At 45.1% G+C, this 18,688-nt stretch overlaps 1 protein-coding gene across 4 annotated transcripts in view; it reads right to left on the bottom strand.

The window, feature by feature from the left end:
- Positions 1–18,688, bottom strand: part of Dglucy (D-glutamate cyclase) — a 134,336-nt gene that overhangs the window by 43,297 nt on the left and 72,351 nt on the right. For 3 of the 4 annotated variants that reach the window (XM_036205826.1, XM_036205825.1, XM_036205823.1), the window contains exon 2: positions 5,545–5,670. In XM_036205826.1, coding sequence (XP_036061719.1) covers positions 5,545–5,644 — 100 coding nt within the window. In that variant the 5' untranslated portion in view covers positions 5,645–5,670. Of the gene's footprint in view, positions 1–5,544; positions 5,671–16,944; positions 16,977–18,688 lie in introns of those variants that run through there. The other variant, XM_036205824.1, reaches the window with a different exon arrangement.

The following is an 18,688-nucleotide window of genomic DNA, read 5'->3' as shown; positions in this document are numbered from 1 at the left end:
GTCCTAATTCTTTCATAACATTTAGGATTTGACCGGTATCATTGCATTTAGTGACAGTCTGTTCATGCACGTACTATGGTGTGTGTTAAAATTCACACAATGAGAATTGACCCTTGTCTACTGGGGAGGGACCTTTAACTTGGGTTATTGCAAATGGCACCACCATGAGCATTATAGAGCATGCATTTGAGGAGTATACACGTGCTCTCCTATTTGACATTCACCAGGGCTTACAGTAGAAAAACACAGTCAGCTTTACTGGACACTGCCCAGCAACTTCCCATCATGGCTCTGCTGATTGGCACAGCCACCCACGGTGAGCATCTCTGGCACTTGGTGCTGCTCATCATTCTCATTTTTGCAGTCTTGGCAGTTGTGTTTTGGGGGTCACACTGTGGCTGTGATGTGTCCTACTGGTTACCATTTTCCATCACACACAAAAGAAACTTGAGGGAAGAAGGACATAGTTTTGGTTCATAGGTGCAGGGGCTCCGGCCATTGTATGGAGAGGGTATGGCAGCAGGAGGCAGCTGGTCACACTGTGTCCACACTCAGGAGGCAGAGAGTAAAGAAGGTTGGTATTCAGCTAGCTTTTCCCTTTTTAATCAGTCCAGAGGCCATGGAATGATATCACATACATGTAGTATCCTAAAGTCTTCCTACCTCTTAATCTAGAGAACCCTTCATAAACATGCTCAGTTTCCATGGTGATTCTAAATATCAAGTTGACAACCAAGATTTACCGTCATATGTGCCTTGCCTGGTGATTGACATGACCCTGTGCCTCTCATCTGTGTTTCTGTCTTTTGGCTTATCTTTTGCAGATGTTGACCGTTGGTGTCTTTTGTCTGTGCAGATTGACTGCTGGAGTGGGCACATAGTCTCAACAAGGAGGTGGAGAAAAATCCATTTGCATACCGTGAGCTCCTCTGAAGGCAAATGGCCATCCTGGGGATTGGAAAGTTCTCTGGTTTTGGATGCAGATAGCCCTGATCTTGAATCTTGACTGTTACCCCAGTGTAGTGGCCTCAGTTTTCCCACCTGGAAGCTGGTACTAATCATGTCCACCTCAGAGAGACCTCTCCATCAGTTACGCTCTGTGGACATCATATCACTGTTAAAGGGACAATGGCAGATAACAAAGCAGTATGTTCAACGTGGTCTCCTTTCTATAAAATTGATGAAAGAACTCAGAGGGAGTATATCTGCATAATAATCATGGCTGTCTCCAGGTGACAAGACTACAGGTGACTTTGAAGCTTTTCTCAGTGTCATGAAACTAAGATTGGGCAGGTCCCCAGAAGATCATCAATTGGAGCTTTGGTTCCTCGTCAGTGCTCTCAACCTTCCTAATGCTGCACCCCCTTAATACAGTCCCTCATGTTATGGGGACCCCACCCCCACAACCGTACAATTATTCCATTGATACTTCATAACTGTAGTTTTGCTGACTCTTATGAACTGTAACGTAAACGCCTGATATGACGGATATCCAATATGTGTGCAAAGTGGTCGCGACCCACAGGTTGAGAACAACTGCTCTATGTGGTGGTGGGAGGTGGAGCCTACTCGGATGTTTTTGAGCCGTGGCTGCAACCCTCAGTGAAGTTAATGCGTTCTCGTGAGAACTGGCTTTTTATTCTCGTGGAACTGGCTCAGTTATAACAAAAGCAGTTGGTGGAAAGTGATGCACCATTCCTGCTTGCCCTTCGGCATATAGAGGCTGGCCTTCTGCTTCCCACCATGAATTGAAGCTGTATGTGGTCCCTGCTTGATGCTGGCACCAAGATCTTGGACTCTCCAGCTTCCCAAATCATGAGCTGACAGAAACCCTTTTTAAATAAATGACGTACTATGGCGAATCAACTTGATGGGATTTAGAATCACCATGGAAACAAACATCTGGGCCTGTGTCAACTAGGTTCATTGAGGTGGGAAGACTCACCCTAAATGTGGGTGGCACCATTCTCTGGGCTAGGGTTCAGGACTAAATAAAAAGTGGGCTAAGCAACAGCATTCATCAGTCTTTGCTTCCTGGCTGCTATGCATTGTGATCATGCTTCCCTTGTGTCACCTGGAGCTGTGAGCCAGAGCAAACCCTTCCTTCCGGAAATTGCTTCTGTGAGGTATTTTGTCACAGAGACGGATAACCAACACACCAGGTATCAGATGTTTTGCTACAATAATGAAGACAGAGATCATACTCCAGACAGAGCTGTGTTCTACCAGAGAAATAACTTCGGGAACAATTTTCCTAATAGCCAGATGTGCTCCATGAACGCGTGGACATTTCTGGTCTGCAAGAACACAACCAGCAGGCATTTATTGTGTGCTTACGGTGGTCCAGGCTGCTCTGTGCTAAGTGATTCGTGAACTCTTCATCATGACACTGTATCCACTGGGTCACAGGCTCTGGACATTTGTATGATGGGTCCAAGACTTCCTCAGAGAAGAAGGGTGGAGTAGACATGACCATCTTCTGGGAAAAGCCCAGGACCAGCAAGCAGTGAGGTGGTGTTGGCACTCATCACCTCAAAACCCACAGTGTCTGCCAAAGTCACCAACAAGCTTTCCAAGGGAAGATGCCTCGGGCACCCCAGTAGCCCAGAAGAAGAAGGTGTGGTTGCACTTTTCAAGCAGGCCTAGCTTGGCTGCACAGTGACTTGCCCCTGTGGTGAGATGGCTGGAGGAAGCCAGCTTAAAGGCCTCCCTGGCTCTCCAGTGCCTCTTCCCTCCAAAGCCTATTGTGAGGACAAATTGGATTTTTAATGCAATAAATCAGGGAATAAAGCTCCTTTGTTTCCTTTTTAATTAAATGCACTTCGGGAGCCGAGTTTAGGTTTTGTTCATCTCCACTGAGGGAGATGAATAGAAAAGTCCTGAGCTGTCTCCATTAGCAACACAATATGAATAGAGGCCTTGAGGTCCCTCTTTAGAGAGCGGTCAGGCAGACCACACTAGGTGAGGGTGCTGATTCATGCATCCCTGGGGCTCTCAGGTTCCACTGAAGGTCATGACACTTTCTCTTTGTGGAGAGAAACTGAGTGATTTATTCGGAGTCTTTTAACCAAAAATCAATTTTTTAACAAGAAGAAGAAAGGGGGTGGGACCCCTTTAGTGCTCCTAATGAGACTTAAAGCCTTTAACACTGGGCTCTAGACTGGAACATGTGCCTTCTCCTGATGGATTATTCTACAGCAGCAGTTGTCTTGGAGGAACTCACCAGCCCACATAGCCCTCAAGAAGGCTCCTGTGGAGGGGCCTGTCCCCATTTTTTATTTGGAAAAAAGCCTGGTAAGGTCATATAGTTGACTCATAGTAGACCTCTAGTGAGGAGCAAACCTGAAAATCACTCTCTCACTGTCCACTCTGGAGGCCCACGGCCTGAGCTGTTCACACTCACTGCCTCCTTGAGGTCCCAGGAAGCAAGCAGTCCCTGTCTGGGGTGACACTCACATTTGCTGAAGGTGCACAATGGCTTTGATAGACCTTGGGAGTCTTCTATATAAATTCTGCTTCCTGCCATCGTGTACTAATGGACCACCTTCATTGGTTTAGGCCTTGGCCATGTGACTTTTTTTTTTTTTTTTTCCTGAAAGGACATTAGTCTGTGGTGTGAACAGTCTTGAGCCATGGCTTACATACCTATCTCAGTGGACTGCTTTCTCTTGGAGTCCTGAGCTACCAAAAAAAGAAGCCTGGCCACCATGTTGGAGAGCATTCTGGTTTACCTTTCTCTTGTTGTGATGAACACTGTGACCAAAAGCAACTTAGGAGGGGAGGGTTTAATTTGGCTTACACTTCCAGGTTACAATTCATCATTTAGGGAAGGACAAGGCGGGAACCCAAGATAAGAACTGAAGCAGGAACTGTGGAGGAATGCCACTTAACCTGGTTTGTGCTCAGCTAGTTTTCTCATATAGTCCAGACCCACCTACCTAGGGACAGAGCTGCCCATAGTGAGCTGGGATCTCTTAACTCAATTAACGATCAAGAAAATGCCTCCACAGATATGGCCACAGGCAAATCTGATAGAGAAAATGACTCCATTAAGGGTTCCCTCTCCCCAGGTGACTCTTAGCTTTGTCAAGTGGATAATGGACACTAACCAGCAGAGAGAGGCTCCACAGAAAGACATTTTAGGCTTTCTGGTCCAGTCACCCAAGTGGTCATGAGAATATGAGGGATGAGGCATCTTTGATGGTCCAGCCTGATGGTGCAGGCAGAGAAACCACTTCACCAAGCCCAGCCTCAGTTATAGACTTGTGAAAATTATCGCTCTACACCATTACTCTTTAGGGTGTTTTCTTGAGTGACGATAGGTAGCCATTCACCCACAATAATGATAGAGGTCTGGCATGGCAGTCTGCTAAATAAGAACTCTTGTTTTAAGTACACTAAGCACAATGCATAGGTTTTTCCTTTGGTGTTTGTACCATAACCGGAGAAGTCTATAGATTATTTTGCTTTGTTTTGTGGTGCAAGGGATAGAACTCAAGGCCTTGAGCATAGTAGGCAAATTTTCTACCTGAGCTATATCCTAAGACCTTGAATGTTTGTTTGTATTGTGAAATATTGGTGGAATTTAGGTCAGTGACATATCAAATGGCTGCATGTGTGTGTGTGTGTGTGTGTGTGTGTGTGTGTGTATGTATGTGTGTGTATGTGTGTGAGTGTATGTGTGTGTGTATATATGTGTATGTGTGTGTGAGTGTATGTGTGTGTGTATGTGTGTGTGTGTGTGTGTGTGTGTGTGTGTGTGTGTGTGTGTGTTAGGACTTTGGGGAGTATTGGCTGTCATGCCTATAGGACAGTGGAAAGATAGGTACTACACAGAGAATAAGGCCATCCAAGGGTAGGGAAATTTGGTCCCGATCAAGATCAAATTAGAAGGCTCTATGGCCTGTGGCACTTTCCCTGGGAGGGAGCAGGATAAACTTTTTTTTTTTTTTTTTTAAGTTTTTGTTTTTTGAGATAGGGTCTCACTAAACAGTCCAGGCTGGTCTGGAACTCACTATGTAGTCAAGGCTGGCTCTCAAACTCTCAGCAATCTTCCCACCCAGTATCCAAAATGCTGGGATTACACACATGAGCCACCACGCCTAGCATAAAAAAAAATCACTTTTATGGTTGGAGTCTGTGGGCAGTTCTCTATATGGAGTTGGGTAAGCAAGCAGAACTGGATGGCCCTAGACCCCCCCATGAGGTTTCTACACCTCAAATCTAGTCCAACCTGGAAGGCTATTCTGGGGAGATAAATAGTGATTAGATGTAACCTAATAGCATTTTATTTTGACTGACAGAATGTATGTGTGCATATACACACACATACATACATATGAGCAAACACACACACACACACTAGCCAGGCATGGTTACTGTCTGTAATCTCAGCACTCAGGCGGTGGAGTCAGGAGGATCATGATTTCAAGGTCATCCTCAGCTACATAATGAGTTTGAATTCATCCTGGGCTAGCTACATGAAACCCTGTCTTAATAAAACCAACCAAACAAGCACTCAGCCAAATGTCTAGTCCCGCTTACCTTCAGTCATGCTGGCTGTGTTTCTGATGTGTGCTGCCGTTGGTAGACTCCTTAGGGCAGAGGGAAGACGGGACCTCAGGAGAAGTGAGAAGGGCACCATACCATCCCCAGTGGGCTTCAGGGAACCTGTATAATGGAGGAAGAGGTTAGAGGCAGTTTCCCTATAGGCAGACTTGGTGTTGGATGCTGTGGCCGGGACTATCTACAGCCAAGCACTGTTAAGGATAAGTCTCCCCGCCCACTCCCATCCCCCGGCCCCCATCAGTTCTCAGTGTCCAGTGAGAAAATGCCTAACGCCTGTGACTTCTGTGTGCTCTTCTGCCTCACTCTGCAGGGTCTTCTACCTCACCCTGAGGGCTTCGTGTTCCACAGAAGCAGCTCAGAACCTGGGGTTCTGCAGAGCAGCCAATAGGCTGGGACAGGGCCTGCTTACTCTCAGAACATTCTTTGAACTAGTCTTGTGGGTCTGGTGCCACAGCAACCTAATTTTCTACCTGACTTTGAACCCCACTCTCTCCCCAGTACCTGGTAGGCAGAGACACCTCTTAGAGTCCTTCCACAGGCTCCAGAGCACTCATGACAACCCAAGTATGCAGTACACCCCAAAATTCTCTCCATGGACCAAGTAAATGAGGGAATGGCGCTTACCACTGCAAATGAAACTCCAGCTCCACTAGCTATCACCTGTGACTTTTGATGTTAGATCGGGCTTCTTAGAAGGTAGGAACTTGGTGTTTTGTTGTTCATGCCTCCCTCTACCCACAGTGATTTATTTGGGTTTTGGTAAATGAGTAAATGTTGTAAAATTTAAATATAGATTATGTTTTAAAATTACGATGAAACATTTAAAACTTGGGACTTGAGCAATTACTCAGTTGGTAAAGCACTTGCTGTGCACGCATGAGGACCTGAGTTCGGATCTCCAGCACCCATATAATAAGCCATGCACACCAGAGTGTGCTTGAAAGTGTGTGTAGCACTGGGGAGGTAGAGAGAGGAGGAACCTGGGGCTTGCTGGCCAGTCAGTCTAACCAATCAGTGAGCCCAGGTTCAGTGAGAGACCTTGTCTGGGAAAACAAGGTGGAGAATGATAAAGGAAGACACCCAACCTCTGGCCTTGAGGCACAGGTGCGTCCATGTGCACACATTGCCCCCACACATGTATGAATACATATGAACACATACAACACATATGAAGTTCAAAAATTATTTTTAAACAATAGAAATGGTCTCAAAGCTGTAGGAAATCATGCCTAGAAAGAAATCTTGTAAGTTGATTTCTAATGTGGCACTGTGTGTTCAGATGGATTAGCTACCAGCACCGACCTCTGGCCCACGTCCTTTTATTCAAATAGGCCAAGTACCTGGCAGAAGAACACAAAAGCCAGTGTTTGTTGGATGACTTGGCTGAGTGCAGAATGGAAGAACCCACAGCTCGAGAGCAGTGTTATAGTGAGGAATTTAGATAAGCCTGATTTTCCACAACTATTTCTATCAAAGGAGATATACTCAGTGGGATTCAAAACCCCCAATTTGTGTTTTCAATTCTAGCCAATCTCCTAGGTAGAAAGCCATGTAAGTAAGCTTCAGGTCTAATTTAAGAAAGATTTGGGCTTGTATAGAATCCCAAACAAACAAAAGAACCAGATTGCTCCAGGAAGAAGAGAGGTGCATTTAAAACCGACTCGAGTGCTTTGCTTTAATAGCTGCAAACAAGGAGGATGCAGAGAAGAGAACAGTCAGTCCTGGCTGGGGTGGGGAGCCCAAAGGGTCAGGTGAGGTTGAATTCCAGGCCTCAGTGGAAGGCAAAGCTGAGGCCTAAGGCAGCTGCTTTGGCAGACTGAACCAGTACTTGTCTCCTGGGCTGGCAGGCCAGACTCCAGCCCAAGCAGCCAGTCAGCAGCTGAAGTCCTAGATGTCTGTGGTTCCCAGAGTCACTGCAGGGGACTTAACACCTCCATCTGGCTCCCAGTAAAGGCCAAAGACTTATTACCACATGGCAGCGGGCAGCCAGAGACTCTGGTCTCAGCTCCATGTAGCTGGAGGATGAAAGACTGTGTATCAAACCCCACTGAAGCGAGCCACCCAGGAGACCTGGCAGCAAGTGAAAGCTGGGTTAGAAATCAGTTATAGCTTTAGTCTAGCTCCTGGGGGATGCTGCCTTCCTTTTCTTTATTCCTCTATTGTGTTAATAGAAACATAAGCAGGTCCTTGATTGATCTCCCAACTCAGATATAAATACGGGTAGGTAGAAACCTGTCCAGTGAAAAGCACACTCAGCCAGAAGGAAGAAAGCAGTGTCCTATCTGGCAACTAACTTCCTATCTTATTCCCTGAACTGAGGTTCAACAGCCAGAGACTGTCCACTCACAACAAATGATAGCAGCTGCCCTGGGCACCCACTGTGTGCCAGGCACCATCTATTGGCTATTTACAGTAACCCCCAAAGAAAGGCACTGGTAAACTCAGTGTAGACAACGAGACAGAGGCAAAGGGGGGCGGTCCAAGAAGTTACATAAAGTCCCATAATTAACAGGTAGAGACCTAATCCAAACCAGATTTCAGTTCATAAGTTATTGATAACTACCTACCTACAACTATATATTTATGTATCTGTGTAATCATCCATTCATTCATCATCCATCCATCTATCCATCCATCCATCTATTCATCCATCCATCCACCCATCATCCATGCATCCATCCATCCTTCATCCATCCATCCATACTTCCACCCATCATCCATCCAGCCTTCATCCATCTATCCATCATCCATCCATTCACCCACATCCATCCACTTATCCATCCATCCATCCATCCATCCATCCATCCATCCATCCATCCATCTATCCACCTACCCAACCATCCATCCATGGTACTAAGAATCTGTGTATCTTAGCACAGACCATTCCCTTATTAACCACAACATGATTGTAGGGCCAGAGTCCATTATGTTTCTTTGAGGACTGAATACCAAACTCTGTTGGCTTTCCATCATGACCTCTGGTAAACCCACTGCTGGGTGTCCCAGGTGTCTCCTTTCTCAGTATCTTCCTCTAGAAGTGAGAGGAGACAAGATCCAAACAGTGAGTCTGGGCTGAGTTCCAAGAAGCCATCTTCCTGTCAAGAACTCTCTCTTTTCCTTTTAGAGAAGAACAAACCATCAAATTAACAAATACTATTCCTTGGCATCAAAGATGCCAATAATGGGCCCCAAAGACAATCATTCTCTCAGCAAGGTCTGACACACCCAAACTCCAGAGTAAAAATATCTAGTCTACCTCTACGGTAGATGACTGAATTCTACCTGCCCAGAGCCACACCTTTGCTTTATTCAAGCAATTCAATTCTAGGAATGCATCCTAAGATATTTACAAATAGCAAACAAAATCCCAGAGTACATGGCAGTACTGTTTGTCATATAAGTAATTTAGAGACAACCAAGTAAAAGTTAATTGAACATACCCAGGACTGGTTATATTGGAGTTTATGTATGCATTTATCCTAGTCTTTGTTGTTGTTGTTGTTGTTATAACAAAATGCCCCAAACTGAATAGCTTATTAAAAAAAATGTCTAGTAGTCAGGCATTTGGCACATATCTTTAGTCTCAGCATTTAAGAGGCTAAGGCAGAAGGGTTGCCAATTCAAGGCTAGACTGGGCTACATAATGAGTTTGAGGCAAGCCTTGACTATGTAGCCAGATTGTCTCTGTCAAAAAAAAAGCAAAGCAAAATGAAATCTAGGCTTATTTGACTGGAAGCCCAGGACCTTGCAATGACATCTGCTGAGGACTTTCCTGATGCACTCTGACAGGACAGAGGGTACCATATGGCAGGGCAGAGATGTGTGCTGTGGATATCACTCTATGCTGTGAATATGTTGCTCTGATTGGTTAATAAATAAAGTGCTGATTGGCTAGTAGCCAGGCAGGAAGTATAGGCGGGACAAGCAGAGAAGAGAATTCTGGGAAGTGAAAGGCTGAGTGAGAGATGCTAGCCTGCTGTCCAGAGAGCAGCATGGTAACAGGCACACAGGTAAAGCCACGGAACACATGGCAACATATAGATTAATAGAAGTGGTCTGAGTTTAAGTGTAAGAGCTAGTCAATAGTTAGCCTGAGCTAATGGCCAAGCAATTTTAATTATGAGCTTCTGAGTGATTATTTTATAAGTGGGCTGTGGAACTGCGGGGGGTGGGGGGCTTGGGGCTTGGTGAACCTGAAGAAAAACTTATCAACTACACATGTGGTGAGACAGAGAAAATGTGCTAGCTCAGGCCTTTCTTCCTTTTCTTGTGAAGCCACTAATGCTACCATGGTGGCCTAATTACTCCAGAAAGGTCCTGTCTTCAAATACCATTAACATACAATCTGAGAGATTAAATGTTCAGTTTGTCAACTTCAAAGGGTAATATAGTTTCATTTTGTTGCTGTCATAAAATTCCTTGACAAGAAGCAATTTAGGGAGAGAAAAGGGCTTGTTATTCCATGTTATAGTCCATCTTTGGTAAGCCACAGAGGCCAGAGCTTGAGACATCTGGTCAACCATGTCCATAGTCAAGAGCAGAGAGAAATGAATGCACTTACGCTGCTCATTTGCTGTTCAGCTAGCGTTCTTCATTTGTACAGTTTGGGGTCCAGCCTAGGGAATGGTTCCATCACAGTGAACTTGGCCAATTAAAGATCCAGGCAACCCCCCACAGACATGCCCACAGGGCAATCTAATCTAATAACTCTCCAACTGGGACTCTTCCCAGTTGATTCTAGATAAATTGACATTTAAAACTAACCAGCTTGCTTGTGATTTCAGAAGTTTAGTCAATGATTGTGATGATGGAAAGCTTGGCAGCACACAGGCAGACATGGTGCTAGAGAAATAGCTGAGAGTTCTACATCCGGATCCACAGGCAGCAAAAAGAAGAGAGAGACTCTGGATTTACAGTGGGCTTTTGAAACCTCAAAGCCCACTCTCAGTGACACACTTCCTCCAACAATGCTACACCTCCTAATTCTTTCAAACAGTGCCACTCCCTGGTAACTGAATATTCCAATCTATGAGCCTATGAGGGCCGTTCTTATGCAAACCACCACAGTGACCTAGAGTGTGCTCTGAAGTGAAGTTGGATGGGGCAATATTTGTGACCCAATCTTAAATTCTTTCTTATAAACTATCTACACTCTATATTTACACAAATTGTGCCAGTGTTCAAGCATAGTCCATCCGTCCATCCATGCATGCATGCATGAAGTATCACGGTGAAACTGCAAACTGAGGGCAAGTTGGATTCTGAACCTAGCTGTACACTTATCGGGAAATCACTGATCTCTCTGTTTCATCATCAGTTCCCTGGGATTACTAATAATATGATCTTCAGTAGCTGTGCTCAGACCTAATGAGTTGGCACATGTGAGGTTCTTGGGTTACTTCCTGGCCTGGTTCCCATCTAGCCTTGTAGAAGTGTTGCCTTCATTTGTTACTCTGTGTGCAGTGTGCTGGAGACACTGTGCTAATACAACAGCCACAACCTACGCCCATAGGGCTTTACCATCCCAGAAGACAGACATTAAACACATAATTACCATCGCCTGTCTCCTGTGGAGAGAAAAAAGTAAACAGTTAGCTGCAATATCATGTGCTTAGCATGCCTAGGCTACACAGACTAGAGCTAGAAAAGAAATTGAGTCCAAAATGAGTAAGGGGTTCCTTGAGTAAAAATGAAAGACCTTTTCAGCCTGTGGACAGAAGGAACAGTAGTAGGGAAGCTCATGGAGGGACCCAGCTTTCTGTGCATCTATATTTGACACGCTGGCGGCGGCGGGGGGGGGGGGGGGGGGCTGGTAAGAACAGGGGCACCAGCAACAGTACCCGACACACAGGAAGCACTTACTCTGTGTCTCCCGTCAAGGAGAATGGGTACAGAAAGCATCACTCACTAAGACCCCTGAGATGAGGCAGCCAGAGAGGCAGGAGAGAGGCCATGGGGCCGAGCAGTCTGAGGCAGCACGTGTTTCACAGAGAAACCAGTGGTTCAGAGAGGTCAGGGACTTATAAAGTGCAGCACGCCTTCACTGGGACAGAGCATGCTCTTTTCCCACACCACCTCTGCCAACAACAAACACAGAGGGGCCTTACATTGATGTAGAACTGTAGCTGGGACCACAAGGGTCCCACACAAAAACTAGGAGACATAGGCCATTTCCTGGATGCTCAGGCTAACCTAGAAGACTTGTTTACAAGAACTAAGAATTAGCAGTGTTACAAAACTCCATTTCTGGTTTCCATAGCTGTCCCCTGGACCAGTTCCCCAGAGTCCCTCCATGTGACAACAGGAGAACAGAACGAGTAGGTGTTCAGACCTTGTCTCTACTCATTAATTTCTGTGGTGGGAGTTGCTCAGTGTTTGCCAAGAGAGTTGCTGGTGGTAGCCTAAATACAACTGCAAATTTGCAAAATAAATGTTGCTGTAAGGAAGAAGGCATCCTCACTCTACAAACATTTCATTAAAAATGTCATGACAATAACAGAGACAAAAGATCAGGGAAACATTGGCAGTCATAATTAGCATTTGTTTATCGAATAGGTCAGATCTGAGTGCTCCCAATATGAAAAGAATTGTTAACAAACAAGTATTTCCCATCAAGACAAACAGTGGCTCCTTCACCGTCCCTTTGATAAAGGATTCAGTCCTAAAGACTTTGGGTGGAACAGAGAGAGGTAGGAGCCAAAGGTCAGAGCAGGGGACAGGAAGTCATGGTAGCCCAAAGCTGGGTACCAGAGCCCAAGTGGGCTGAAGAGGGCCAGTCTAGGGAGGATGGCTTAGGCCGCGGTGTCTCAGCTCCAGAGTGAGTGTGTGTCCCTGTGGTGGTGATGGGGTGTTGGCCAGACCTGGCCTGCAGGGAAGAGGGTCCAAGCAGACTGAGGGACCATTTATGAGGAGAAGGAGGTGGTGGTGAGGGGAGATTTTGGTTGTATCTAAAAAGTCAACATGTTAGCATCCCAAGAACCTTGCTTCTCTCCAGGGGGTCCAATGTAGTAAGGAAAAAACAGTAGCAAACCCTGGAGTTTCTGAATTGCTTCAGGAGGTACTCATCATGTGAACAGTGGTTAGCAATGCCTAGAATTAGATGTTTGTTTTATGACAGGGACTCAGTTCTATAGCCCTGGTGAGCTTGGAACTCACTATATAGACCAGGTTGGCCTTAAACCCACAGAGATCTGCCTGCCTCTGCCTCTCAAATGCTGGGATTAGTGCTTGGCAGAACTAGATTTTAAAGAATGTAGGTGTGTGTGTGTGTGTGTGTGTGTGTGTGTGTGTGTGTGTGTGTGTGTATGTGTGTGTGTATATGTTTGTGTATATATGTGTGTGTGTGTATGTGTCTGTGTCTGTGTGTGTGTGTGTGTGTGTGTGTGTGTGTGTGTGTGTGTAGGAGGGTATGTATTTCCTAGTTCTTCCTGGGAGCTGGCAGAACCTCAGAAGAAATGAGTACATCTGATGAGATCTGGTCTTTTGGACTTAGAACACCTTTTACTGTTAAAATGAATTGAGATTCCTTGGGGAAATTCATCCTAAGAAAGGATGACCTCTTCTAGAGGACTCAGGTTTAATGTCTAGCACCCATATGGTGGTTCACAACAGTCTGTAACTCCAGTTCCCAGAGGATCTGACATCCTTTTGTGGCTTCCCTAGGCACCAGATCCACATATGGTACACAGACATAAAACAAAGAAGAGATGTTTAATGACACAGCTCTGTACATATAAACATGGCAAAAATGGGAAAATGTATTCTATGTATGTTTTATTTATAATGGTCAGTGTTGCCAACTTGACAGAATCTAGAATTATCCATGAGACAAGCCTCTGGGCACACCAGTCAGGGCTATCCAGTTTAAGGATAGCCCCTGAGAATGTCTGTATCTTGACTGTGTTAACTGACATAGAAAGACTCATTTTAGTTCTGGGCAGGACCATTCTCTGGCCAGTGTGTCTTGGACTGTGTAACATGTAGAAAGCAGCTGAACACCTGTATTCATTGTGCTCTGTTGCTGGCTGGAGATGTGATGTGACCAGGTGCTCTAAGCTCTTGACGCCATGACTCGCCACTATCCCGGACTGAAATAAACCCTCTCTCCCTCCGGTGGCCTTTGTCAAGCTATTTATCACATAACAGGAAAAGAAACTGAGGAAACCATAATAAAATTGTTGAGATTAAAGTTTGACAAATGCAATCTGTTGTTGTGATTGCTGGGGCCAAGGAAACTGTAGGATGACCCTGAACTATCTTGTCTAGAAAGCAAATGTGTGTTCAAAGAACAGTGAGGCATGCAGAAGGGACACAGGGATAAACTCTCACTGGTCACATTGAGGGGACAGTGGAGCCTTAAAACAATGATAAGTGGGGCTGGAGAGGTGGGACTGTAGTCAGGAGCACTGGCTGCTCTCCTTGAGGACCCAGGTTCGATTCCCAGCACTCACATGGCTGGCTTACAACTGTCTGTCACTCCAGTTCCCAGAGGATCTGTCACCCTTTTCTGGCTTCCACAGGCACCAGGCCCACTGGTGGTATACAGACATAAAACAGCCATACACATATAATAAATAAAAATTTAAAATAATGATGGGAACATGGGCTAAAGATATGGCTCAGCAGGGAAGGGCACTTGCCTCCAAGCCTGACAATCCAAGCTTGGTCCCCAGGACCCACATGTGGAAGAAGAACACTAACTGTGACCTCTGCATGTACACTGTGGCCCATGTGCACCCCTGTCATGCACCCAACCAACCAACCAACCAACCAACCAATTAATCAATCAAATGTAATAAAAACAGAAGTAATAATAAGGCCAGTTTATAACTCATTAACAGAGGGATCTGTATATCATGCAGATATTTAAAAATTTCATTGAAATTTGGAGAATGTTATGAAATAACACAGATTCTGAGGTTACTGTGCTTGTAATTTCCATCATTTTGTGATTCTTTCAAAATCTTAACAAGATGAAGAGAAATAAACTATGGTAAAATTATATTGTGGGTGAACAAAATGTGGAGTATATAAACAGTGGGATAGTTTTCACCTTTAATGACACATGCCATAACAGACAAAGCCTGAAAGCACTATGTTAACTGAAGTAAGCCAGACACCGGACGACAGATATTGTGTTTGTCCACTCATATGAGGAACCCTGTTCAGTCTAGTTCACAGACGCAGCAGAGAATGGGAGCTGCCAGGGGCTGGCAGTGGGGACAGCAGGCAGTTAGGGTTTGGAGTTTCAGTGTGAGAAGACGGAAATGCTTTTGGAAAAGATGGTGGTGATATCTTAATGACACTGATCTATGCACATAAAAATAGTAAACAACAGTAAAAGTTCATGCAATATATATTTTACTATAAGAAAGTTGAAATTTAAAATTTAAAAATAATAATTGGGATAGCTAATCTTAAAATTCACTTTAACAGTTCAGTTGGAATCAGAGGTGTGGAGAATGACTTCAGACTCCTCTGGGTCTTGATTAGCCTTGGGGTTCCTGTCCCAAATCTACAGGAAAGGAGCTTATCTTGGGAAAAGAAGGTTTTGCATGGCTATTCCATGTGACCAAACGTTCCCTGTAGGACTCTGAAAATCTGGCAGTGACTCTGCCAACATGACCGTGAACGTCCATGTTTAGAGCCGTAGAATGTCTGAGAGGACATCCTTCAAAGCGAAATCTGCTTTGAGTTGCCTAGACAAGTAGAGTAACCCAACCAAGGGGCAAAACTCCAAGGCATGACTGCTCTGGGCAAGAAAAGAATCCTTCTGCTTCAGAGCTGGCCTGGCCTGTGAAACTAGAGCACACGAGTTTGCTTATTTAATATGGAGTTTCTGTAATGGCTCCATCAGGCCACATTCTTGTAACCATGAAATACGACCCAGGAATCCACATGGTGTCTGAGTGTAGATGCTGCCAGTGGTCAATGCCAAGTCACATGGTTCCTTGGGGAAGTCCTAAGCTAAACCAGGCAGTTGCTTTAATGATGTCTAGCTAGCTTTGCACTATGTACTTTAATGGTATGCCTTACAAGCCAAGGCGAACATACACATAACCCCTTGATTGAAGGAGTTGGAGGCTTCAAACACTTCAACTGATAGGACAGGACTTCAGTGGCAAGGACTCAGATGCCACCCATGCCAGGACAGACATTTCCTTAGCATCTTCCAGTACTATAATTTTCACAGTTTCTATTTATGCAACTGTTTGTGAATTGACTATGTTACTAATTAAAAAAAAAAAAAACCTCCTTTGTTAGGAGCATGTACATGCTTCCTTAATTGAAAGTAAAATTAATTTTCCTTGGCAAGTATGCGGTCTCAGAACCATACTTTAGTGAAGGATTGCATTTACCCTGCCCCTGAGAATGTGTGCTACCTGAGAGTGCTGATATATGAAAAGAAATGTTCATAATATACATATAATAGTGTCCTATCATGGAAACAGGTATTACAGAATAGCAATAATAACACACTCTAACATTAATCCTTTTATGCTTGACCCCATATAAGGCAGTTAGGTTTGAATGGTCTATTTACCCACAGGCTACATTTTGGAAGACATATACCAAATCCAAACAAAAGACAGCAGAGCTCTGACCAGGTTCATCTCTACACAATCCACAGCTTTGAAGATTTGGTTACATAAGTGCGATGCCATGGCTCCAGCTATTGTTTCAAAGGCTCTTTGAGTCCACTAAAGCTGCGTCCAAAAATAGTTGAGTCTAGGCCTCCCTGTGTTCCAGTGAGGCCTCACAGGTTAAGTGCCAGTCCAAGTAGGATTACTCCTACCCGGCCTGGCTTACTGGCTTAGCCCTTCTGAGATTTCATTTTACAAGTGTCCCAAATGTTCAATACTCAGTCCCCACATCTAAACTCATTATTATCCATTGTGCGAACCCAGTGCCAGTTCTATATCCAGGCAGGACCTAGACACATGCTCACAACTGTGGGAATAGGAAGTCTCATAGGATTTGTTTTAAGGTGACTGTTAAGCAAGATGGCCATGCCGAAGAAAATCAAGTTCCTTAAGTGAGTTCTCTGGGAAGACTCAGAGATGGTCTCAGTTTACTGGGAAGAAGAGAACACCCTCAGGCCCTGAGACAACCCCAGAAAGACAGGAAGAAGCCTCCAGGGGCCTACTCCTAGTGTGAAGCTGGCAGCTGCAGGGGCAAGTCCCTGGCTCTCCCTGGTGCATTTCCATGGGAACGGCTCGGCAGCCCCGTGCTGGGAGGTGCACTCCATCTATTTCTATGGCTCCTATCACCATGGCACCTACTTGCTCTGAAAAACACAGCTAAAAACGGAACATTAAAAAAGAGGGGGGCAATCCACTTCCCCACAGCTACCTTCTCCTGCAGCGGCTGTCATACCTGTGATTGCTCACATGAGCCTTTCCATTTCAAGTTCTGTTTCTGTTGTCTGTGTCCTTAAGCATGGAGAGGCTCACACTTTCTGCATCAGCATGTGGGTGATGTGGGAGAGGTCCAGAAGATCCTACTAGACTTGCTGCAGGTGTACACTCCCCGGAAGAACTCGAGTGAAGCAGCTTGTTCAGGGAAGAAGCCGTGATGTCAATATGCACAGATACACAAAGAAGGACCTTATGTGTTTATTCCAACAAAGAGGACCATGAGTCTTCCTGGGAACAGGATTTCTCTTCAGAGAAGGAGACTCATGGCCAAATCACTCACAGGAAGGTTTCCCTCAAGTTTGCTCCAAAGCAAAGTACTTAGCCCACAGTCTACAATCAGACAGAACTAGAGTTCAAATCCCAACTCATCCACTTGCTAGCCACTCAGTATTGTTGGGCACCTTGTCAGAGAAATGAGCGAATACACCTCTTAGGGACAAGCTGCCTGCTGTGACCTCAGCTTTCACGGTCCTTGGCTTTCTCATCTATAAAAAGGGGAAAATAATAACACCTGCTTTGTGGCAGTTCTGGGAGAAATTGCTTCAAGCACTGAGAGAGCTCTTGTGCATTGCCAATGAGACACCTGTTAGAGATGAGGGTGTGAGAAGCAAGGAGTGTTGATGTTACAGGATGCTCAAAGGCTGCCTGTCTAACCTGACTTCCATCCTTAGTCCCCTGGAGCAGGTACAAATGAGGCCCCAGTTTATGAGTGGTCTCTGCCTCCAGACTCATCAGTGTCTCTGTGAGTAGCCCATGTAGCACAGGACACACTCATGCTTCAGAGTAGGTGACAACATGCAGAAGAGTCATCAGCCTGTGTGTGACACACTGTACTAAGTAATCTTCAAGGGCTGGGCCAAATCCACCATAGCTACCTGCGTGTGGATTTTAGAGTGAATCGTCATGAGGGATCTCAACCCCTCTTTCCCATTTACTAACTGAGTGGCTCTGGATAGTCAGTTATGTCCCTTTCCATTCCTCCCTCATCTCCCCAATCTATGAAATGGGGTCACAATTCCTGTCTCAGGAACATGGGGTCTATTACAAGAGAAAAAAGTGTAGATAAGGCCTCTTGCTCAGAGTCAGTACCCAGTGGCCTCCCTGTGACAGTGAGCTCCCTTCTCTTTTTAATCTCCCCACTGAACAGTTTAAGGCAGAGTAAACATTGCAAGAAGTGAGTAAAGAATAGGTCTTTGTAATGGGAGGAAAGAGGGCTGTAGCTGAAAGTGTCCTGTGTCCCATCCGGTCCACAGCTGCTCAGACCCAAGTAAACACACAGAGGCCTCTATTAATTAAAACTGCTCAGCCATTAGCTCAGGCCAACCATTGACTAGCTCTTACATTTAAATTCAGCCCATTTTTGTTAATCTATATGTTCCCATGTGTTCTGTGGCTTTACCTGTGTTACTCCCTGGACAGCAGGCTGGTGTCTCCTGACTCAGCCTTCCTATTCCCAGAATTCTCCTTGTCTGCTTATTCCACCTATACTTCCTGCCTGGCAACTGGAAAGTCAGCATTTTATTTATCAACCAATCAGGACAACAGAGGCTTGTTTACTGAGTGTGCTGGTAAACACTGCCTTGAAACTTCCAGCTCACACTAGGCACTTTCAACACCTATTCTCTCTCTCAGGCTCCATACTTCACAACTTACTCTCAAGAACAAAGGACCTCTATGCTGTTCTCTTGTGCAGCTTACTCCTT

The sequence above is a fragment of the Onychomys torridus genome, chromosome 14, assembly GCF_903995425.1.
Source record: "Onychomys torridus chromosome 14, mOncTor1.1, whole genome shotgun sequence".
Taxonomy (NCBI): Eukaryota; Metazoa; Chordata; class Mammalia; order Rodentia; family Cricetidae; genus Onychomys; species Onychomys torridus.
The sequence above is the reverse complement of the archived record's forward strand: the minus strand, read 5'-3'. Positions and strand labels throughout refer to the sequence as shown.